Below are 24,966 nucleotides of genomic sequence, written 5' to 3' on the forward strand. Positions count from 1 at the left end.
ACGATTTCTTATCGAGTCGTGTGCCGCCCACCTGTCAAGAATGATGTTATCTTGTATGTATGTATGTATGTATAAATATGAGCCAATCAGATTTCACCGGAAACTACCTGCACGTTGTGATTCAATGGAAGACGACGAAAACAAAGTAGGACTCTAGCTGGAATACATGTACTTTGTCCATACAATCAAAGCTTGTAGTATTGCTTCAAATCCCGCTTGACATTTAATTTGGTGCGGTATTTCTGTTTAAACCATCAAGGAACAAATAATTTCGAGATAAATCACACAAAAAGCCGAATCCTTCATGTTATCAGGTGCAAGAAACAGTACTATAAACTTTATGAAATCTCGAATATTCAAGTCAAATATGCCAATAAAAGATGCTGATATCACCGAAGAAATTGGACTTTGAGAAATTCTAGTTTTCCAGCAGCAGCTACTCAACTATTATTTTGTAAGTGTCACTTGACCATTGTTCAGGGCTTCCGTAAACAAAGTCGAATTTCTCTGTCAAGCTCGGCTGATTCCCCGATTGTGGCAGCACTAAGTTCTATTCGGCTCTTTTTGAATTCACGACTTGTTGCTTCGGAATATATTCCAAAGGACAACCACAACTACAAAATTTTCGAGTCGGTGGAAGTGGAATGATGCATTTTTTTTTCTGAATGAGAAAACCTAAAAACATCTTTCCTGTTCAAATCCTTCACGGCGGTCACAATATGATTAGATGTTCATCCGATTTAACTAAAGTATGATTTGCATTTCTGTAACCAATCGGAGCGAGCCAATCAGAGTAAAGTCCAGATTCTGGACTACGGGCAGACGACTGGTTAAGAAATTGTATCAGGCTTACCTTTTCGCTCCCTCTCTAAAGAAAAGTACGCCTGATGGCAGGTTAAATTTCAAATGGCCTGCTTTTGTCTTACAGAACTTACTAATGCATAAAATATTTGGATTATTCAGCAACTTGATAAAATTAACCTAAACTTGAGAACTGAATTAAATTCCACGTTTGAAAGTTGGCACGGCAGTAGAGCGCTAAGAGCAGCACATGACATGAGCACAATGCAACGTGTTGAACTATTAGTATAAGCAGGAGCTTCTGGTATGGGTCTTTGAGAGCTTTGGATTCTTGCAGTGCCTCTCTAATTTCTCTCTGTGTTAACTCACGTACAATAGGTCAATTCTTTTACATTTACTAATGAGATATAAATAGTTTCTAACAGTTCCGCTATTGAGTGCCAAGAGTCCTCTGTCATCGGAAAAAGAAAGATTATCTATTATTTCTCAGCCAAAGTAAAGGACACGTGTCTGTAATAGGTAAAAAGACACCAAATGTAACTATTTCGCCGAGAAGAAACTGAGGCTGTGGTTACATGACATTTGGCATGACTTGTCAGCGTCTCTCGACGTTGCTCTTGTTTTCGAGGGGACGACCGGACGTTGCTTGAAAAGGAACTTGTCTTGAAGAAAAAATCAAAGGAAAGAAAGAAACGAAAACATGAACAAGGAGGCAAAAGAAAAACAAAAGGATAAAACACTATTTCCGTTATATCTTGTTTCAACAGTGGTCAAATCTCTAAACTTTTTCCGGATTATGAAGTGATTTTTATTTTTATCGTATGCGATTCGGCTGTCACAATGGGATCATGTCCGGTTACTTTTTTTTGTTGTGCCACTGTGATTGTTCTTCCGGTAATAATTCACGTGCTTCTAAGGTGACCAGACCCCCAACGCCATGCATAACGTGTTTTTCCTGTTACCTTTTGTCGATACAAAACGCACGAAACGTTTATAACAGGTTCTTTTGTTTTCTTTAATCACGTACTGTAATCGATAACTAATCGATACCTCTACGTCATTGGATTAGGCGAACGTGACGTCAGTGATATGCCCCACCAAGGAGGACCACTATCACAAGACAATTCAATGCGTCACCGTGTCCTTGTTTTGAAATTTATCACACAACCTTCAAGGCGAGAATACTTCTCTAGACATGTTTGAATCAGCCTTGGAGCACGCCAGATCAAATAACGTATAAGGGAGAGGTCATATAACAGCTTGCTTGCAGTAAAAGCAGACTCTGTCGATAGGGACAAGGCAGTTGTAAACATGTGTGTAGTGGGGCTTGATCACAAGAGTTTGCGTTGTCGCTGCACAACGTGGTCATGTTTGGTTTTCATTTTGGTGTTTTGCTCTGCTTTAAATCGAGGAACCGCCCAGCTTAACTTATATCTATCGGAAGAAGATGCCAAGGATTATCTGAGTGAGTAGAATTCATCGAGAAACGCGCAAAAGATTTTGGAAATACTTCTCAGACCATGTGGAGACAGGGACTCAATCGAAATGTGTTGTTCTGTATTTTCAGAGATGGACTTCCAAGAGAAACTCTACATCATTCAGGCTGGCGTACCAGCGACTATGGTCAAAAATCCGTCGACATTGTATCATTTCATGGCTCCGATACAAGCGTCCGTTTCAAAACTTAGGATAAGTTGGTATTCTTCCCCTCAGGTGAGTTCGACGTGACTTAAAAAAGTGTCTATTTGTGTGTTTTTATTATAGTGGAATGGCGAACGAAGTTCGCACCGCGTGTCCAAGCGAGTGATCGGATGTTTTAGTCTTGCATTGTGGCCTTATTATTCATATGGTTTTGGTAATTTGTCTCAAGTTTTAGTGTAAATGATTGTTTCATGTTTATTCTCATTTAAATAATGTCCCTGCTTTGAGTACGCCTTGCGCAACTTTACTCGTTCCATTCTTGGTTATGATCTGTTATGAACTGGCTGTGTGCTCGTTTTCGAACTAAAGAAACGACAGAGTTTGAAACGAAATAGCTGTTTTGCTACAATCCCAATATCGCGAATTTGATCGAGGCGCTCGGTATGCATTCTTTCCTTCTATCAAATTTGCTTAGCAATGGTTCGAGGAGAACATGATCTTTGATTGACTTTGTGATTTTATACAGGTCTATTGTAACTTTCATGCGGTAAATTGGTAGTCTTCTGATCTGATCTGTTGGTAGCCTTCTGATCCAAAGATGGATTTAAGTGTTTTGGAGATGTGCGTGAACAAATTATGTAGGAATCATTGTTTATTGCCTCGAGCTGTTTGCGTTCGTGTTTTTAAGGGTTCGACAATGTTATGCAACTCGTTAACGAGACGTATACTTGTAGGATGTTTCCTATACGTTTTTTTCGGACAAGAAAATGTTTTGTAGAATTTTTCCGATAAAACCGCGACGGTTAGCTGCGAAATGCGTTCCAACTATTGTTCGATGCCAATACTACGAGCTGATAAGTTTGTGGAATGCAATTTCGCTGGCTACCTCTGTAATGCAATAACGATGTATGAAAGACGAAAACTAGGAAGTTCCCGAAGGTTCTCTGGCTTTTTAACCATTTGCCGTGTTATTGTTGTAAGATCGAGATTATCGAGCATATTTTTCTTTAAGCTGTGACCCTCAAGGTCCTTTTCATTGATTTGAGTCATTTCCTGTTTTCGAGCCACTAATTCTTTAAGACACGTAAAGTCGTGACTTCTTTATTTTTTAGTAAATTTGAAAACCTAGAAGAGAAAAGCGGCATGTCTTAGTAGAGAACTTAAACTAAGTTGGACCTGGTGAAACAAGCACCACTAATTTATGAGAAACGGATTTCACAAATTATTATTAGACCCTAGACGTTTTGACACAATACTTTTATCAATGATCTTCGTCTCATTTCTGTTTCCTTGTATTGTTCTTGGGAATGTTACTTGCTCGATAAAAATAGTCACTCGATTAGAAATATTTTGATTAAATTGGAACCACATCCATGTTTATTTTAACAATGGTAGGCATCAATGCTATAAATTATTTAGTTCTATTTTGGGAATGTACATCACACAAGCTTTGATTAAAATCCGAAATTATGGGGCTCTTGTTTAAAAATATTGGAGCAGTTAAAGACTTAGCACCCCTTGTGTTGGTTTGAGAGCAAATTGAGTGTTTAAGTCATTCAGTGGATTCTGAAGTGTTTTTATTTGCCTGATGAAAGATCTTGTGCAGCTTAGGGCACACATTTTGTGGTACAGTTATGCAGTAAGAGTTGAAATGGAGAAGTAATCTTTGCACTTATCCAGACAGTTATTAGTTTTAAAGTATTGCTGTCTCTTATGATACCTGAAGCAACCTGAATCTGCCTGAATTTCTTGAATTGTCGAGATAAGTCCAAGGATCGTTTCTCCTTTTTCATCTATGACCCGCTCTTCAAGTGCGTACATTTATTTCATTCAGTTATATGCAGTAAGTTTATGTGTTTCAAGCAGATCTTTAGCAGTTACTCCATTACGTACAATAGCAGTTGCAACTGGTTGCAAATTTCTGTAATCTTGACAAAAGCGACCTGTATGGAGCCCTACTTTATCTACTGAATATATAGTTTAAATGGTTGGAAGTTGATGATGCTAGAGTTGCCTAATCATCCTTGTATGTCAGCAATAATTAGTATCATCTTATGAAAACTGTATTCAGTTACATTGTGGAACTGATTTCCTCAAAGTGTTCCTCATTTAAGTGTTGGTCTTGCTTGTAGAAATCCTAATGCACAAAAGAAACTATTAAGAGCCTTCTTGTGGCAGCTGCATAATAATGATTTTAGCTTTTCTTAAGGACGATGCCAACTATTGTTCTTGCGCATATGTTCTGCGCATCTCCAGATACTCGGATTACCTATCGCCGATGCCTACTAATAATACAGGGATATTTTTGCGTGGTTTAAAACTATCCTGAGAAAGTATATCTTAGTAAGTAGTCTTGGTATCCAAAACGAAATTGGGGGTAACCATGCATTTTTGAGAGATAATTAAGCTTCAATTTGGGAAAGAACTCCATACATTGCTTTGTATTTTAAAGCTTTTTGCAAATATTACTCATGAATAATCTTTGAAAAATGCATGGTTGCCCCAAATTTTCTTTTTGGATTTCAATAACACTTGTTAAGATTTACATTTCCTGCATAATCACACACCGGAGCAAAAATATCGTTAATTAGTAGGCACCGTCCTTAATCAGTAAGAGGACCTTGAGATTTTAGAATTACACACTTTTATTTCAGGCCAGCACAATGATGGACTTCTTGTAAGCAGTTACATACAGTTCTTGTCAGATGAACATGTTTAAAGTCCACTGATGCTTCCTAAGTAGTCAAAAAACGACCCTTGTCATTACGAAGTGTCCAGTTTGAGAGGGATAAGAACTAAAAATAAAATGTCACTTTTCTCAAGCCTAGGAAAATTACGGTAGTTGTGACAAGGTTTTGGGTTTGCCTGTTAAACTTGCATTTTAAGTAAAGGTAACAATAATGATAATATTGTTGCTGCTTGCATGAGCAAGCAGTTACATATTTTGGATTCGTGAGAAGGTTGGATGAATTCTTGAATTCACCATTTTTTCCCAGAATGCGTCTACCCAAAAACTCTGGAGATTATTTAAGCACGAGGTCCCATAAATATGACTCCGCAAATGTAAAAAGAAATGCATCAAAAAATGTATAGACTCTTGTAGCGCTGTGATATTAAAACATTGTCTGGTGGTAGTTGTTGTTTTTGCTGAGCGATGTGGAATATTAATTTTTCAGGTTTCCCACTACAGTCTAAGGTTCCATTCTAGTGATGCTGATATTATGTCTGATCCAGTTCCATCGATTCGTCATCAAGGGATAGTGCAACAGTCCACTGAAGGTGAGGATATTCAGCACTTAATGCATTAACTCTTTTGCCCGGATCAGTGGGTTCCCCATTGATGAGACACCTACAATCGGCGACAAAATTAGTTGAGGCAGTTGCCAACAGAGCACACTGGCAACGACACATTCATTGTTTGCAAAGAAAACTTGTCCGAAAAGTACGTTTCCGGGATACCCCTCCCTTTCCCATCCTAATCAATGTTGTACCGCTGTTGACAAGGCTCATTGAAAACAGAAAAAAACACAACATTGTCCCTGGGGTGCGGGGAAGGGGGCCATTTTCGCACCGAGCTTGAAATCGACTCTAAAGGATAAGAGTGTCTCAACAATTTTGACGCCGATTGTAGTAGCATCTATAGGTGAGGTAAAGGATTGACAGGGACAGAAAGGTATGTTAACCAGTCAAACAAGTTACCGTAGTTATTCAGTTATAAGGCGCACCCCAAACTTAGCAATTTAATTAAGCTAAGTTCTCAAACTGAAAATTATGTGAAAATACTTGGTTATAAGATGCACCAAAAAATTGAGAGTTACCAAAAGGATGTGATGAATCCTTACACGATTGGCATGCGAACTCTTTTTGTTAACATATCCAAAACTGAAAAAGTCACACGTTTTAATGATATATACGTAAAAACAAAGGCTAAAAGTTCACAGCTGAAATGATAAACATAAAACACACACACGTTTATTTGAACCTTCCGACTTAATAAATGGTCAGAGTTCAGACTTCATACTTCAAGCGAAAGCAAACGGCGAAAAACTCCCACCGAAAGTCATATTCAAAGATGTTCGGCAGCTGAATATAAACACGCCACCAAGGATGCAAATTTCAGTGCACAAGAAAGGCTGGATGAACGAAGAAGGTGTTTTATCTCCACACTGTTTGTTCAGAAAAGAAACTTTTCATGTGAATGACAAACACGATTCTCGGAATTCGAAACAATGTTCGAACGATTGTATTGTTGTCACGGGTATCATGTTACTGAGCATGTGCTGTTAAGGACATATGCAAATTTCCGTTTGTTTGCTTTTCTCTTGAAGTCATTTAGTGTTCTAAAGGTCTCTAAACGCACTATTCTTTTTCAATAGACAACTAGTGTCCTTTTCTTGTGTTGTTTAAACTAAAAGTTCTTCTCAAGTTGTGATCTTAAAGATTTTGTTGCGCGAAAATACTTGGCTATAGGACGCACACCAATTTTAGCACTAACTTGCCACCCAAAGACAGATTTTTCTTGAAAAAATCGTGCGCCTTATAACCGAATAACTACGGTATAAGTGCCAACCAGTTAGAAGTCAGTGAGTTAAGGAGGGTGCGTGCTAATTCAAAGGTATCTTTGGCCCGATTTATCATTATGCAGGAAATGTAGATCTTAACACTACAAGTGTTAAGGAAATCCAAAAAGAAAATTAGGGGTAACCACGCATTTTTCAAAGATAAGTGATGAATAAGATGTGTAAAAAATTTTACAATACAACGCAATGTATGTTATTCTTTCTCAAATTGAAGCTTAATTATCTCTCAAAAATGCAGGGCAACCCCCAGTTTTCTTTTTGGATACCAAGAGTACTTACTAAGATCTTCTTTCTCCTGATAGTTTTAAACTGCGCAAAAATAACACTGTGTTAGTAAGCATCACCGATAGGAAACCAGAGTATTTAGAGATGGGCAGAATGTATGCGCAATAACAATAGTAGGCACCTTCCTTAACCCCCCTTTAATGCTCGACATTCTGTGAATATCTGTTGTGGTTCAATTCTTTCCATATTTTGTTTTACTAAACCGCTGATAACACAATGAAGCATGACGAGTACGAGTACTCGCAAAATTGTGACTGGATTTTTTTCAAATGTTAATTTCAAGCTCTGTGACATGTATATACATTATGATCTTTTTTGACATCAAGTGGATCAAGGCAATAACCTTGCCTAGTAATTCATGCAACGATAATTTTAGAAATTGACTTACTATTGGTTGTTGTTTTTGTTGCAGTTTTCCAAGTGTCATTCTTATGTTCCGGTAAAAAGGCAGGCGAAGTTGATATGACAGTTGAACTGAACTACACTAAAGTTCAATCTGGCATAGTCAAGACTGAAGACCAGAGAACATTTAGAATGGTCATTAGAAGAGAATGTTTGAAATTTAAAGGTACATGTTTAAAAGGGTACTTTACTAGTAATGTACAGTACAGGCTGCTGGAATAGCAGCACTTACATGTGCGTAAATGTGAGCAATGTGGCTGATTTACACGCAAAATACACATGCAAAACGCAAGTGTAAATATTTACACAAGCTTTACACGCAAATTGCGTGTATTTTTCCCACAGAAGAGTACACAAATTAAGTGTGCATTCGATTGAGATATACTGATTTATCTTAAATTTCTAAAATCCAGTGGTGACTTCACGTAGATCTGGAGTTTTATTTCACTAAGTGACAGTAATTGTGTTATTTCAGCTGGCAATGAACTCTCAGCTGTGAAGTCTGACCAAAGGGCTCTACTTACAAGTATTTAATGGTCACAAAATGACCATTCTGTAATTTCAATAGGTCATTGAAACAAAAGGTCAACATCTGTACAAATTATTTATCTGCACTGTATTTTTTTTTTTTTTTCATTTACTCTCAATGGGACGTTCTGCTATGGGCTGGGTACCCCCTTGTTTCCAATTATTTTATAATACCCTTGAACAATAATCTTTAGTTCTTATACATGTATACATTTATTTTTTTCTTTCAATACAGGTGAAGGTGGTCATGGTGAGGTCATTGACGTGAATCATGTTTCCTTGTCTTCGCCTTGGTCGCGTGGTTTGGTTGTGGGTCTTAGTGCAGGTGTGACACTTGTCTTTATATTAATCATTGGAATGTCGCTGTTGTGTCGTTATGTACTGAGACAGAGGAAGCTGAAGATGGAGTTTGAAGAGGACTTGGAAATGTTCCGTAATGGGTAAGTCTTTTTAGAATTCTTTGACCTTTTGACATGTCAAATCGTCTGGCGGTAGAAGAGTAAAATCGATCAAGTCTCACTCCCAGGGGGTCATTGGGTTAATTTCCAATTTGTGATAGTGTTGTGCTAGTCCAAAAAAAATGATCCAAACAGAACTTCCTGTTTAGTCTTCAAATGGGCATGGTTAGATAGATGGTGACTGCAATATGCCCCTTTCAATTATTTGTAAAGTTGGGCACCATAAACCCTTTGTGGCTTCAAGTCAGAGAGAGAGAACATTGACCGTAAGAACAGTCAGCTAGCCCAGAATGTGTTTAGTTTTTATCAATAGGTTTATCAACATGTTTTCTTCACTGTTTAAATTTCAAGTTTCAGTCGGGGAATGCCCCATACACATTGTACTCGGCAATCAAGGAGATATGACATTACGTTGTACTTTGAGGTGGTTTCAAAGGTCCTGGTGTTGTGTCCGTTTTCAAAGAGTCGTTCACAGTAGTTAAATAAAATTTTAAGTTGCCGGTTGGTTTTCGTAAAGGAAATGACTGTTGTTATCATAGTCCAAAACAAATTTTAATCTTAGGTTTGAAAAAATCTTATTACTTCAATTTAAGGAAAAAGGTATCCTACTTTTCTGAGTGAATTATCCAATGTTTTTTTTTTAAGGGGAATCTTTGTTTGCGTCATTAGGATAAGGCCTATGTTTTCTAATCAATCAGCCAGTACTGAATATTGAAAATGCATTGCATAATGAGCTACCTCTGGGACTTTGAGCATATAAATTATTTACCAGATAATCTCCGACTAATGATACTTAAAAAATTCGAGATTTTACAAGAATGTAGGGGTTCAATAGACTAAGTGCTTTTGCCACCCAAAATGATGGCTAATAACTCGCTCGTTATCAAAAGGATTAGGATTTGACATTCACATCAGTATGTTGACAGCATTTTAATCAAGTCCAATATCATTTTTCAGGTCATCCAAAATTTCCAAGTGTTCAAATGCTGAAGAAGATGAAGTGGATGACCCCTTAGAGGTTTCTCAAAAAGGACTTTTTTACAGCCCACCGAAAGCTAAGTTAATGCATGCTGAAGGACGCAGCCGCAGCGATACAAGTGGGAGTGACTCTTCAATCACTGCATTGATAATTCCAGAGGAAAATAGTACTTCGGAAATGTTGGAACAGTTAGAGGGCAAGTATAGCAGCAGAAATCCAAGACACAGCTTCAGACACAAGCACAAACAACGACATGAAAGACATTATAAAGCTGGTTAGTTTTGAAAACTGCATTCACTATCCTTTGCATTGTTTCATACTGTTGAAAACATGCAAGATTTATAACAGTTTACTGATTGACATCTGATCAGAGTTCTGACATCAGACGTGTGGAGGGTGGTATTGTAGATTGAAATCCCGACGTTATTGAAGCTTGGGGTCTCATAAAAAGGGATAAGTGAAGCTTGTGGTCTCATAAGAAGGAATAAGGAAAAGCTGCTGGTGTAATTACATCTGCAAATGGATACACTTTCTTGATGTATCATGTGGACTATTAACCTTCGATTTCATGTCATAGCACTCATTTGTGAATTTGGTTTGTTAAAGATTCAAAGAGCGGTAGCCATCAGGGCTGTGGTGTCACTTCTAGGATAATGCTGTAAAGGGTATTCTTGGAATTGTCACATGCCTTGAGTGTTATAAGACACTGCAATGTATTTGTTGGTCTTTTTAGTTCTTAAAAAGGTTTTTAGTAATTGATATTATAATTGTTTTTGTTGATGATAAAGATTCAAAACAAAGCTGGACTCCAGAAAGACCATTATCATCATCAATGCCTTCATCTTATGAAACAGAATTTCTTTTGGAAAGAAGAAATAGTAAGTTCAAGCTTGTATTTACCTGTTATCATTGATATTGGTACTGGACACTGGACAGTGCACACTTGCCAGCATAGTTGACTCGAAGCCCTCTTAGACCTGAGGTCCTCCCTTTGAATTAGAAGCGCTATTTTCAGCTACAGTGGAACCTCCATTATAGGGACACGCTCGGGATCAGGGCAGGTGTCCCCTGAGTAGTGGTTGGGTTGGATACTAAGTTTGATATCAACATTTTTCCAGGACCAAATTGTGTCCCCTGAATGGAGGTGTCCCAAAGGAGAGGTTCCACTGTAGTTGATGCTACTAAGGCTGCAGTGAGCTTTACAGTGTAATAACCGTGGAAACCCGTAGTGGCTTCAGAGAAACCTTTCCTTTAACCTTCACAGCTAACCTTCTTTTTGTGTTTTTGTTTACCATTTTTCTGTAGCTCCTGATGAAGTGAAAAACACAGAAGCCTTATTCTCTGGTCTGAATGAATTTTGGGCAGCAGAGCTGGGTGACATCCTTTTATCACGTGACCAGTTATCTGTGGGACAACCGTTGCGCAGAGGTATTTGCAGTCTTTGTTACTGCTGTACTGTTGTTTCATCATCTTCTGGTTTGAAAAATTTTAGTGCTACATTATTAGCAGAATTGGATTTATGCGACATCTATCAATCAAAATGTCTTGCAGGAACCTTTGGTCACTTATACAAGGGTACTGTTCGTGGTCTTTTTGAAGATCATCCACGGAAAAAGCTAGAAGTCTCTGTCAAGGCCTTGCAAGGTACATTGATACAAAAAATTAATTGCAGACTTCTTCTCTTGTTACTGCAGTATAGAAGTGCCAGCAGGCTCTGAGACCTAACGTCTTAGTTTACCAGCGAAGCTGTTGTTAGGTGGTGAATTCCAAGGGTTTTTTCCCAGGAAGGCTTGACATTATTTATTTCCAATGCGAGGTACAGATGTACAGTCGCGTCGCATTTCAGGCACGATGCGATTCACGTCCTGCGCTACGTGATTCGCGTCGCGCAAGAGTCACTGAAGAGGAAATTTTTGGCATAAATTTAGGAGTCCATGACTCGAAATGTATGTGTTGCATAGGAACAATAAATAACACAATCACGTTAACTTTGCTTTGACCGAAAAATCATGTGGAGACAAAATGGAAAATTGTTGCAAAACCTTGTTCTTCAATGATTTTGCATGGTGCAAGATGTGTTTAAACAAGGTTATTGTATTGCAGTTGGAAAAAACATTGTAAGAGAAGGTGTGTTTGAAAATTTGTGTAGTGTGACAGTCCCATCACAGTTGCAGTGTATATCATTTTGCTTTTGACGAAAAGAGAGGAAAAATTTTTACTCATGCCTGCAATTTCTGATATACAGCAAACTAACACTGTAAAAATGGCTACAAAATGACTTCTTGAAGTGCTAAATTGTATAAACCCCCTTTTAAATCTAATAGGTGAAGCAGACTTGGATGCCATTACATCTTTCATGCAAGAAACTATGATTATTAAAGACCTGAAACATCCCAATATTGTCAAACTCGTGGGTGTGTTACTTCATCGAGCAGCGCCACCTCACATTGTCACACTTTTAACTAAAAATGGTGACCTGGCACACTTCTTGAAGATTTCAAGAGCGACGTCTGCAAGACCACAGGTATGATGGACCGTTGATGTTAATTTCATCATTTCCATCTTGGCAGGATAGGAAAATGGTGGTCATTGGAACCTTTCACTTGTAGCTTTGTGACAACAAATCTTTTGTCTTCAACAGACGATCACTTCTCGGCAGCTGATTGAGTTCGGAATACAGATCTGTGATGGTATGGATTATGTTGCTCGAAAACAGATCGTCCACAGAAATCTAGCAGCAAAGAACTGCATGTAAGTCTCAGTGTCTTAATTTGATGATTAATTTCAAGGCTTTGGTAGTTTTCCTTTGGATGATCATGGTCTTGCATGGGACGTTTTTCAGTGAGTGATTAATGGGACATAGATTTTCAGTGAGTGATTAACCCATTGACTCCTGGGGGATCCCCATTGACAAGTAAAATCCTCTGGTGTGAGACAGTAAAATACTTAGTGTGGCCGGTTTAAGCTGGTTTAGACGTCAAAGGGTTAAGCTAATGTGAACAGAAAACAATGAACCCAATCTGAAAGAACAAAACATCTAATAGCCTCTGATAATGGAACTGCAAGCTTTCTAGAGCTTTTCTCAGTCTAGCTCCTGAAAATCCTCTCATTTGCCACTGCTGTACCATCTTTTTTGTCACTGCAGGGTGTTTGTGTTGCTGTTGCACATTACTGACCCGGAAGACTGCTTAGTATGAGTGGAAGTTGTTTATTAATCAAGAATGCAGGCTGATATTGCATTCAGTACATGCACTGCAATTGTTAAATTATTATAAGTAATTTTCTGTCGAAAGTTTCTCTAAGATCGTGGTAAGGAGAAAACTGAGACTTACCCTGGGGATGTATTTTTTTTCAGTGTTGAAGATGATCTTAGTATCAAGATAACAGATTTCAGTCTGGCCAAAGACGTGACCTCCACTGACCTTAATGACAAGGAAATACAGTCTCGTTTGCTTGTGAAATGGGCAGCACCAGAGAGTCTGAAAAAAGAAGGACAGTTCTCTGAGAAAAGTGATGTGGTATGTTAAATGGTTTTCTCTCTCTTTGTTGGGCTGCAGCCATGCATCAATTGGTGGAGTACAATTTCTTCCCGTCATATTGATATTTTGAGCAGGATATTTCAATATGTGTACTATTTAAACAAAATGAATCACAATGACATCGCCAAAATTGTGAAGAACACTGACGTCTTCTATCACTTACTGTACCATCAAAGATGGCAGACAATTAATGCATAGTTGATGGTGCTTTAGTACAAGGATAAATTACATTTATGGATGAGATTTACTTAATGTGGAATAAGCTGTCTGGAAGTACATGTGCATTATTTTCCTGTGCATTTTATTGTGGTCATCTTATAGAAATTATGCATCATTCATTGTTGTGTTATAGGAAACTGTATGGTTCTAGCCCTATATACCTTAACCCAAATTCCATGGAAACCTTTCTTCCTTTACATGTAGTTGGAATTTTTGGTCAGAATGCCGTGAAAAATAAAGTGAGCACCTAATGTAGTTGCCAAGGAACAACTTGACGAGAAAAAAACTAGGCTTAAATGAAACTTGAGGCCATAATCATGCTCTTTTGCTGTATGCTTAGCAATGTGGGACCCATTCATTGCCAACCATACAGTGTAGTCCACTAGCTAGGCTGACAAAACAAATGTCTTTCCAGTGATTGGCATGTTTGAATAGAGAAAATTATTGGAAGCAGGTCTATATCTTCCATAATTCATGGTATTCCTTTAAGAGGCCAATAGATAAATTGATGAATATGGATTGAAATGTAATAAATGTAATGATTACTATGAACTTTTAGTTTGGTGCCTGATATCAGTGTTGATCTGTTTTGTTTTTAGTGGTCATTTGGTGTTGTGTTATGGGAGCTGGTGACACTTGCAAAAGCACCATATCAGGCTATTGACAATTCAAAAATGGAGCAACATTTGAAAGCTGGACACACACTACCTCAGCCGAACAATTGTCCTTATGATCTGTAAGTTTTATTTTCTTTCTGTAATACATTTGACTGTATGGATTACAAGACCTCTACAGATGCATCAACAAATGACTTTAGGTCTTGATTGAATCCACAGAGGGGTTCTAATCACTGAGAGAAAAAAATATTAGTCTTATAGTTCAAGTCTAATGTAGGACAAGAATATGAAAGTTTGCTTTTCCAGTGATGTATCCAGAGTGCGTCATTGCGTTCTGGGACACACTCATTTTCCTTTTGGACGCATAGAATATGGAGCAAAGGGTGCAATTGGATGCAGAAAAAAAATCAAATGTTTATGCAAATTAGAAACACCAGGAAAAACATGCGAATGGCGTATTTCGCAAGGAAATTGAAAATTCCCATTCATTTCAAGGTAAGAACATACACAGTATGTCTGGCTAAGCACTCAAACAATGTTGACCTGTGAAATTCAGAGCTTTTTGCATACATTAATTCTAGGAAACCAAAAGCAAACCAGCCAATAAAAATATAGAGCACTATTTTCTTTATAATGTTGGGTCACATGCTAAACATCAGCCACTTTGAGCACAAGATAAAATGAAAAAATTTCCCAAAATGTGACTTGGGACATTTTTGGCCAGAGCCCTTCTTTAATTATTCACATGCGATGTAAGCAGAGACTTAGTTCTGATTGTAGTAAGTTAGATGATTTGAAGTGGATAACTATAAAGATAGGTTGTGATATTTGTAAATTCCAAGACTGCTTCCTGGCCTTGTTGGTCAATTACGATTTTTGCCCTTTGCCACATTGGCAAATTTTCTCTATGGTCAGTGTGGCATTTTTGATTCAGAGGAACTCTGGTTTTAAGCTTACTGGGAAAATCTTTCTCCACTCACCATGCTTTCAGGTTTAAGCAGCAATTTACTCCTTGCAGGCAAGAAACTAATTCTTTCTTCTTCTGTGAACTGCTATTTTGAGGGAACTTGTACACATTGTTGAGTTGGTTACAATTTCCCAAACATATACCATCTCTTACCAAGGATGCTGCCTAAGAAAATTGTCCGGGAGCCCTTCGGGCTTCCAACATTAAAAGTTAGTAGCCCGAGTCATTTTATCAAGAGCCCAGAATTAATTAATTCCAGCTGGGATCATATTTACATGTGAGTGTGGATTAATCAAGTAAGGCGCCCGTTCGGGCTACTTGTTCAGAAATTTGGTCGAGCGGGCGACCGTTAGGCAGCAACCTTGCTTACAATTATGACACTTGCATGTACAATTATAATAGTATTATTCCAAGAGATACCACCTGTTTTAGCCGTAACCTTTCATTCCACTGTTGTCAAACGTGAATTGAAGTAGTTAAACCAAGTTTTTTTTTCCAGGTATATGGTGATGAAAAACTGCTGGGAATATAGTCCAGCTGAAAGACCAACTTTTAGCTTGTTGGGAAAACAGTTGGAACATTTTGCGACAAGACTGACACAGAATGGTCTCAGGTTTGAATGTCTACCAGAGTCCATTTGTTGATTGGTGGCCATTTGCCTAAATTGTTGACTTGCTTTTAAGTTACAATATTGTGGCACAAAGTTAATTTTCTATTGTTAATGTACATAAGGATAAGATAATTTTTGTATATTGTACAGAATAAGAAAAAAATAATGATATGTCCATGTAAAATACTAGTTGAAAGTTATGGCGTGTTTGGTGGAAAGGCAAGTATAGGTTGGTGTGAAGCACTACACGTAGTTAGGTAATTCCTACCAAGGCAACTCATTTAGTTGACTTGATTAAGTTTTGGGCCAAACAAGTTGCAGAATATAGATGGTTTTCAATCACGTGATGAGATGGCCATGTTAGTGCACAAAACAATAGCAAATTATGGCTCATGTTTTGTATTAAAATAGAGTCAAATTCCCAAAAGACTTTTTTCTCTATTGTTCTGTGCATCAACATGGCCGCTGTGACGTCAGGTGAAAACCATCATTCTATAGGCAGTGTTCAGACAGTGTTAGCAAGCTAAATGCGTTTTGAATTTAACCTCTATTGTTTATCAAATATTCTTTAAAATTGTGAGGTGAACAATACACCTTATTCCAAAATAGCCACCATTTTAGTATTCTTTTGTTTCCATGCATGCGTTTTGGAATGAGGTGAATGCAGGCATAATCCACTGAGAGTATGGCCTGCCCTGGGTCAGTATACACGAGATTTTAGTGACTGAATCTTGGGCATTTGGTTGTAGTGTGTTGTATTGATTTAAAGAACACTTGTGCAGTAATTGTTACATGTAGCTATTTAATTAAGGGGGCTATGTGACAAGAGGCGTGATGGTTTCTGGCCAAAATTTCACAGAAAATTCTTTTTGTTTCTTTTTATACATGGCCAAAAACGTTCTCTACAATGAGGTGACACAGTTGGGAAAAAAATTATGGTAACATTATTTTTGGGTGCCTATTGAACTTTTCAAATTGTGTTACATAGCCCCTCTCATTCTTGGTATTTTCATCAAGTTTCAAGGGGTGTAACAAACCTTCTAGACATGGCAGTTGCTCAGTTTTCTAGGTTATCTTCTTCTTTATTCTGTTTATTTATAAATTATTGCATGAGTGGCTAATGGAGCAAAATACCATGGAAGATCGTAAGGGCTCAACGGTACTATTAATCAAGAGGTTAATAATTATTATATTTCTACGAAAGGAGATATTTTTCTATGAACAACATCTCAAACTCATTGACAACTTATTGTAACATACATTTAAGTATTGTAGGACACACATATTTGGAATTATTAGTAACAGCGTGCATCAACTTACTGGGAGGCTATGAGCTTTTGCAATTTTTTTTTTGGTATTAGTTATTCAAGGATTTGGAAGAATCTTTGCAATCATGGTTGTAACCGATAGGAAAAGATTTAGTTATTGATGCAAGTAGATGTTAGTTTGGCAGATTTCCCCTTTCTCTTTTGATGTGTTTATGGTATGAATAGAAGACAACTTCTACACACAGCTAGTTTTTTTCTTGTCAACATACATGTAAGACATTGAATGTAGATATGAAAATTCAGGTACACAAAATTTCAAAGCACATTTTCTGTAATAATTAAGTCCTTGTGCAAAATGGATTTCAAAATATCTGCCACTGACTCTGTCAACATTTTGGTGGAAAATTAAATGTTTCTATTGCATGTGGGCATCATTGTACTTAGGAATATGTGATGCTAAAAATTGCACTTGTTCTTGTTTCCTTGGTATTTGGCTGACGTTGATATTTTTGTATTGGCTCCACGCTGGTAGATTGTAACAAAAATCATCACAGGAATAAGTAGTAATGAAATATTCCAAGCATTCTAGGAAAAGCAAAACTGTTTATGAGAGTTTAAAACAACTTGTTTAAAGTTAAAGTGTACAGTAGTAGTATACCCAAAATTTGTTTCATGTTTGAATCATGTATTGAGAGCTTTAAGTGCTTAGTTTGAAACAGTAATCAGTTGCCACTTGAAGTTCTTTGCTTCATACAAAACATATATATTTTTGCTTATGTAATCTTGCAATCTGGTGCACTTTAGTTTTTGTAAATTATAGTAATATTATTGAATTGATGGGTGTCATTTGTAGAACTCCCTCATTGCTAATTAAAATGCAGAAAACCAGCAATAATGGCAACATTCTTGTAAGAGGTAAATTCAGATCTAGACATGGCCCACTTTGATTTGCTGTGTTTTAGGTTCTTCACACCATGGCATGTTTTGCTTTAATTATGTGGGTTTGCACTTCACACAAAGTCAGCCTTAAGGGAACCTTGGGTCGTTGAACTATTGGGTCTTTCTGCAAGTTTCCCGGAAAGCATTGTATTTTTTGGTCACTTGGGATCAATCTTTATTCTGAGTTGTTTTCAAATTGTTATCTGCATTTTGTGTCTTTTGTTTTACGTAATCTCTGCTCCGGCTCCTGCAGAAGGAAGCAAACTTTTGTGATAACATCAGGGAACCATGTTTTGTTGCGATGCAATGGGATTATTAATTTTATAAAACTCAATGCTGTTTGTTTTTCATTCTTATCACCCTTCTTAAGGAAGCTCAAAATTAATGTGGCCAAAAATCCCCCCCCCCCCCCCCCCCCAGTAGTCTTGTGCATGTTTTAGTTTGCTTGGCAGAAAACAATATGTCAGATGTGACTGGTCTCCCAAGACTGACTTGGTGGAGTAGTGTGAAACCCTTTATCCTCTTGCTGGAAATGTAAATATCGAAAGATGTTTGTATTTGATTAAATGATTTGCTGATCACAGCAGCCAAGGCATTATTAGTGGTATTGTGAGTTATTACATTGATAGTGATTGTAGGAAAACAAGGCTATAAATCCCCTGGATTAAGGAAATTCCAGTTTTCTCTAAGACAGATCAGGGCTTGCAGTGTTTCATTACTACAAAAAAACTACCCTGGCTGACTGTATTCAAGAGAAGGCTTTGTTAACCAAATGATATTAATTTCACTCTCTCTTTTCTGGTTCAAGGACAGCTGTTCAAATATTTTTCTTGTATCCAACTATTTCTTTCTGGATTAAAAAGTATTTCCATCTACACGTAGCGTATTCAAATCGAATTTGCTTGTCCACACCTATCCGAAACGTGTCCGGATTTACTCTAGTGCTCAGGACTCCTCAAGGAGTCAGCAGCCATCTTGAGAATTGATTTTACTGTAAGGAGCGAAAAACCTTAAAGTGCACCTAACCCCAAAATATTTTTTTCGCTCAAATGAATCTTTGCAACTGTTCAAAACGCATTGTGGCCATTTTTTCATTTTTCTAACAAATCCTGGCATTTTATAGGCTTCGAAAGTTGCGAAAACCCAAGCATCTTTTGTTCACGACCGAGTCAGAAGGGGAGTGGGTCTATTCCTGATTTGACGTCACAAACTGATTTACATTGCATTAACTCTTTGTAAAAAGGCAGGCAAAGTAGATTGTGACGTCAAACCAGGAATAGACCCACTCCCCTTCTGACTCGGTCGTGAACAAAAGATGCTTGGATTTTCGCAACTTTCGAAGCCTATAAAATGCCAGGATTTGTTAGAAAAATGAAAAAATGGCCGCAATGCGTTTTGAAAAGGTGCAAAGATTCATTTTTCAAAAAAAATATTTTGGGGTTAGGTGCACTTTAAATAACAACGACCACAACCAGGTTTTCTTAGCCAGGAGACTGAGCACCCCCAGCAAACCATTGTTTTAGGGAAAACTGCTGGTCAGCAACCTGGTTCTGGTCCTTGCTGTCTAAGGTCTTCCGTAAGGAACTGGGCTCGATCTTGTTACCTCATGAATGTCATCCAGATAAAAAAAAATATCCGAATTTGGCGTCCACACGGTTCCAGATTCATATTGCATTAAAAAATATCCATTCTGGAGAGAGTAGTAAAAAAGTTCCGGATTTGCCAGTGAATTCACCGAATACATGTGGACGGAAGGTGTATCCGAAAAGAAAAAGTTGCGGATACGTGTGGACGGCCTAAGTCACAGCAACCAGAGTGAACTTGTTTCCCAACCAACCACCATGTGCTCATCAACTTGTCGAAATGCCTGTCACAAAACAACAGTCCTTCCAAGGACTACACTTCCCCAGACAATCAAACTCTATCGAGGTAATTAATTTTTTGGATGGTGTTGCAATGAAATATTATTTGCCTGTCAAAGTGAGGACTTCATGTTTGGGCATTCAACAACACCCTCATCAATAAGTTCTTGAATGTCAGATTGTGAATACCCAGTATGTTGTAAAATTTCCACTGTGTGTTCTCCCGTGCCAGGGAGAGGTTTCGGCAGGCAGTCTGCAGGAGTTCTTGACAGTTTTGGTGCAGGGGTGGGTTCATAAGCCCCATGACTGGAAGAAAATGCATTTCTCTCCTGGTTATGAGGATGAAGAGGTGCTTCGTCTGTGGTAAGCACTGGTTCCACGCAAGCATCAAGATTCTCAAAGATCTTGCACCAATCTGATTGAGTCTTTGTTAAGAATATGTTTGCTATCTCTTCTTTTGCTTTGGGCCACTGATCTAAGTCTGCCTGGTGTGGAAGTTTCCCTTCCAAATCCAACCCTACGACAAAGTGAGTAGATCAACTGCAGATTAACATTTTCATCCCCTAAGGAACGTCATGTCAAAAATTGTTGTAACAAAATATTGGCCAGATCCATCAGATCTGCAAAGGATCCTTCAGGGTCCTTATAGATCTTGGCAAGAAAGCCAATGGATCTTCAAACATCTAGACTAGACAAGAAGGGAGGATTGTTTTTGAGATCTTCCTCGCTGAACCTAACAAATTTACCGCATTTCTGAAAATACAAGTTCTGACTTGAGCCGTGTTCACACTCAACGTTGATTATGATCAACTGAAGTATATATCAGGCTATCATACTCATTCAATTTTATTCAATTATGGTTCCGTTCACATCTGCAAAAATTCAAATACAATATGCAGGGTAATCTCGCAGTGTGAGACAAGACGGCGCCGTATCGTGTGCCTGCGACTATTATCATCATGTGCTTGAGGCGAAAAGAGGACCAAGGATAGCTCAATAAAGCCATTAGATATCACCACATGCTCGCCATTTTGTTCAATTATGCATTGTAATTATTTCAAACAACCCCTTTGAGGTTGTTTGAGGTACTTATAATCCAGTTATAATCAGGGACTGCAATTAGTTGATGTGAACCCATTTCATATTTAATTCGATTATAATTTGATCATAATCGAGGCCTAATGTGAACACGGCTTTAGTGAAAAAAAAAATAAACAGTAATTACTAAAATACTCTTGCACTAAGTCTGGCATACCTTTCAGAAATTGTTTATAAAACTTGGGTTCAAGTGCACCAACAGCCATAAATTTACCATCCGATGTTTTGTATGTATCATAAAATGGCGCCCCAGTATCCAATAGGTTGGTGCCACGCTCCTTGGGGTTTGGCCATGCAAATTCAAGACCACTCAGTGTTTTATAAATAAATGAGCCAATATATGCTGATCCTTCGACCTGCAATTAAGAACAAAACTTTGCAATGAGGATTTAGGGAATGATCAACAACTTGTCATTTTGGATAACTAATGGTCCATCGTTACATTCACCTTTCTTCATGCACTTCCCTTTTGTCAGAACTGGCCGGCCAGACCCTTCAGTACCCAAAGGAAATGCAATGATTTGAAGGAACATGCACTTGCGTGATAATTCCGCACATTCTTCCGGAAGAGTATATATCATCCTCAAGGTGTGTTAATTTGAAGGCGTTGTAGAGTTAGTCTTTCCAAATGCCTGGTCTGGCCAGTCTGTTCTGTCAAATGATAATGATAATGATAATGATAATGATAATATATATATATTTTTTAATATAATATTTATTCAAACTTTAAAAGCAGAAAAATAATTATGTACGGTACATAATTTTGAAAAGTAAGAATTGGAAGAACTATACAACACTTACACGAGGGCGTAGAAGGTCACACTAGAAAGTTATCTTCGATTTACAAACATTACAACCTCCAACACAATAGTTAAATGCCTTAACGCTTCATTGAGCAATTTCACACCATCACGAAATGTAGCGGCAAATTTGATTGCCTCGTTAAAGAAATGTTATACATTCGCATGAGTAAACCAACATTGAACGTGCAAATGGACTCCATCTGTGCCAAGGTGTTTGTTTATAGGCCGTTTATTGTAATTTATGCTTATCTTGTACCTTTCCTTATTTGCATGCTATTTAACTAGTCTCTTGATAATGGAGTCATGATGACCCCGAAACGTTGAGCAGCAAAAAAATCTTTCCTGGTTTTTTCATCATAATAATAATAATAATAATAATAATAATAATAATAATAATAATAATAATAATAATAATAATAATAATAATAATAATAAAGATAATAATGAAAGATATTCAGCAGCATTATCAACTGGGAACTCGGAAAACTCTGAGCCTGAGATGGGATTTGAACCCATGACCCTCTGTGATCTAGTATGGATGCTCTAACCACTGAGCTACTGGAGACTCTTAGGGTGAAATGTGGGTATAGACTACTATCATAAAAAAAAATAATAAAAAAATAATAATAATAATAACAATAATAATAATAACAATAATAATAATAATAATAATAATAATATTAATAATAGTAATAGTAATACTAATAAAGAAAACCAATGTCTATTTCCATTTAACAGTGCTGTCATGAAATAGCTCAAAAATACCATCACTTGAAAAAAGAGGAGAAGGGTTCATTTACATGCACATGTTATTCATAAAAAAACGTTTTACATTATCGGTAGCTATACTTTTACTTGCAATTCCTTGGCCTAGTGTTCACAATCATAAATGAGGCAAAAAAGAAATTTTCACCTCAAAGTTAATTCTACTTGTGACACACATAGCAGTATGCTGTTAAACAACTATTCAAATATCTGGTTGGAGCGAGGGGGCAGCCTTCAGATCCCTCTTTATCTTGAGGGCTGAAATTCAGGCTACTTCATCTGGTAGTAGAAACAGGTTAAAAGAGGGTTCTCATACAGGGCTTTCAACAGCTTTTCAAAGTACTGGATTAGATAATGGAAGTATCAGACAGGGTGATTTTCCACGGTAAGGCTGATTGCAAGTGCCTTGCGAGCAATTCAACCCTCAAGGAGATCAGGGTACGCTATATAAATTATATGACTGTGCCAAAAAGGAAACTCTTGGAAATAATTATTGTTTACATTCTTGAGATTGGGGAAAAGAAAGAAAACTAAAGTTAATCATGTGAATGAAATGCCAACAGATTGATTATTTCGTTTAGTAAGCAAAATAAGGCGATGCAAGTTATTGTTAGTTTGAAGGATTTATTGTGCATGATTGTCTTATGTTTCTTCAGCCCATGGCTTCCTGAAAAACCCAAGTCCAACAAGAAAAAAACAGAAGCCAACAAATCTACAAATTATAGACATTAGTGTCAAACTACTGGATGTGAAATGGTAAACAAACAGACGAAACATCCAGCTTCCTGCTTCAATCAAACGAAAACCCTGCTCACATGGACCTCTCATTTCCTACAGTTCAATTGAGTTAAAAAACTATTACACCTAAAATTTCTGGCCCGGGTTGCTCGAAGCACATTTAGCGCCAACCAGCATTAAATACCATGAAAACGGATAGGATTTGATACGGTTAGCGCTAAATCAGACTTCGAGCAACCGTGATCATTAATTCTGTGCCAATTGTACCTTCAATTGGATACTTCCTTCAATGTGGTTTCCTTACCATGGAAACGTCAACAACTTGGCCTTTTCCAGATTTACTTCTCTCAAACAAGGCCAACAATACTCCAAGCACGCAGGTCAAACCTCCCCCAGCAAAGTCTGCTAACAGATTTATGGGAGGTGTTGGTTTTTCATCCTTGCGGCCTAGCTTTGATAATAATCCACTCAGCGCAACATAATTGATGTCATGGCCTGCCCTCTGGGAGTGTGTTCCTGTCTGTCCATAACCTTAAGTGAATAAAATCAAATTCCTTCAACCCAGTGATAAAAAATGTCCAGCAAGTATTAGTCTTAATGACATAGCCTGACTTCTGGCTTATTTTAATGAGTGATTCTTTCGCTCAAATGTTTGGAAAATGGAAGATATCTGTTTACAAACATTGTTTTTGTTATTCAAATGTACCAACCACAGAAACAAAAGACCCTTTGTTTCCACAGCCAATGAGGCTCTGGCTGGCACATTAATGACAATAAGTGACGTCAACAATATCTTTGCTATATTTGAATCACATATTGGTCTGTATAAAATGCAGACTGCAGATGCAGACTGGATCTAAAATGCAGACTGAGGCCTAGGGCTACAATCATTGGTAAAAGTCTTGGGACACTCACCCTTTGAAGTTGGTTTTCTTACTGAGTTTGAAAAATTGCCCCCCTCCGGAATAATGTTGCCAATAGTGAACATACATTTCCTTGTCTATCTCAACATTAATGGGGGGAGGGGGGACTTGTATTTTGAAGCATTCAGTGGAATTTTGACAGTTTATGCTTAGTTTCTGATGTCTGACAGGTTTTCAGGCCCATTCTGACACTAGCGTCCCAACTACTTTTGCCACTGATTGTAGGTCTGGGCCGAGGCCCAGTCTGCAATCTACATTTCATACTATTAACCAAATCACATATACATGTAAGAGATGTAAATGTATTTGATATATCTTCTCTACATGTTCCGTGAGTTACCTGTTAATCGAGCATAAATCAGTCTTGGATTATCCTTTAATAATATTTCGGGTCCTAGGCCGAGTGTTTCCATCACCCCTGGTCGAAACGGCTCTATCAACACATCCGAGTTCAGACACAGCTTTCGTACGATCTCCTTCTCGAGGATTCTTTAGATCAATGCAAATAGATTTTTTGCCTCGCGCAAGTGGATCTACGCCGATGAAAGACAGCGTTTTCACTCTATCTATGCGGGTTACAACTGCTCCAAAATCTGCCAATATCATTCCTGCAAAAGGGCAAGGAGCTAATCCAGCAAACTCAAGAACTCGTATGCCAGCTAAAGCCGCCATTTTGAATATAACATTGGAGGTCCTCTGGCACAGGTACCCCACTTTCTTATGACCCTATACCCAGGTCTCTCAACCGAAATGACTGAACGGTCGTGACTCATCAACGAGTGATGTTGGCTCGAAATTTCAAATATCAAAGGAAAGGTTTTGGAATTGCAGCTGATGCCATCTACTCTGCATATTGGTGGTATATACAAACGCAATGCCTTGAAACATGTACTCAAATGTACTCAATCGTGTCAGGCCGTGTTTTGTGTTTCCGGCCTAGACTT

The 24,966-nt window shown here is 37.8% G+C and overlaps 2 protein-coding genes and 1 pseudogene across 3 annotated transcripts in view; 1 reads left to right on the forward strand and 2 right to left on the reverse strand.

Annotated features, from left to right (window-relative positions):
* Window positions 1-24,966, reverse strand: part of LOC137992383 (tRNA:m(4)X modification enzyme TRM13 homolog) — a 282,513-nt gene that overhangs the window by 44,180 nt on the left and 213,367 nt on the right. The gene's annotated exons all lie outside the window — the stretch shown is intronic.
* On the forward strand, window positions 1,919-18,431 carry LOC137992367 (tyrosine-protein kinase RYK-like). 2 transcript variants are annotated; one of them, XM_068837686.1, is made up of 14 exons: window positions 1,919-2,266; window positions 2,369-2,514; window positions 5,619-5,721; window positions 7,720-7,875; window positions 8,473-8,677; window positions 9,653-9,948; window positions 10,463-10,552; window positions 10,980-11,102; window positions 11,226-11,318; window positions 11,999-12,198; window positions 12,316-12,425; window positions 13,030-13,192; window positions 14,032-14,168; window positions 15,516-18,431. In XM_068837686.1, exons 1-14 carry the CDS (start codon window positions 2,113-2,115, stop codon window positions 15,658-15,660), a joined length of 2,121 nt encoding a protein of 706 aa, XP_068693787.1. In that variant the 5' UTR covers window positions 1,919-2,112; the 3' UTR covers window positions 15,661-18,431. The 2 variants fall into 2 exon arrangements, with proteins under 2 accessions (XP_068693787.1, XP_068693788.1); XM_068837687.1 differs by lacking the exons at window positions 1,919-2,266; window positions 2,369-2,514 and adding an exon at window positions 4,045-4,068.
* LOC137992369 (alpha-methylacyl-CoA racemase-like) lies at window positions 19,165-24,694 on the reverse strand (annotated as a pseudogene).

Source organism: Montipora foliosa, chromosome 2 (genome assembly GCF_036669935.1).
Source record: "Montipora foliosa isolate CH-2021 chromosome 2, ASM3666993v2, whole genome shotgun sequence".
Lineage (NCBI taxonomy): Eukaryota > Metazoa > Cnidaria > Anthozoa > Scleractinia > Acroporidae > Montipora > Montipora foliosa.

Bases quoted from the DNA above. Each gene is read 5' to 3' on its own strand.
- LOC137992367 (XM_068837686.1), top strand. From the start codon at position 2,113: ATGTGTGTAGTGGGGCTTGATCACAAGAGTTTGCGTTGTCGCTGCACA. The intron at 5,722-7,719 runs GTGAGGATATTC...TTTTTGTTGCAG, and splicing joins AGTGCAACAGTCCACTGAAG to TTTTCCAAGTGTCATTCTTA. The intron at 14,169-15,515 runs GTAAGTTTTATT...TTTTTTTTCCAG, and splicing joins AACAATTGTCCTTATGATCT to GTATATGGTGATGAAAAACT.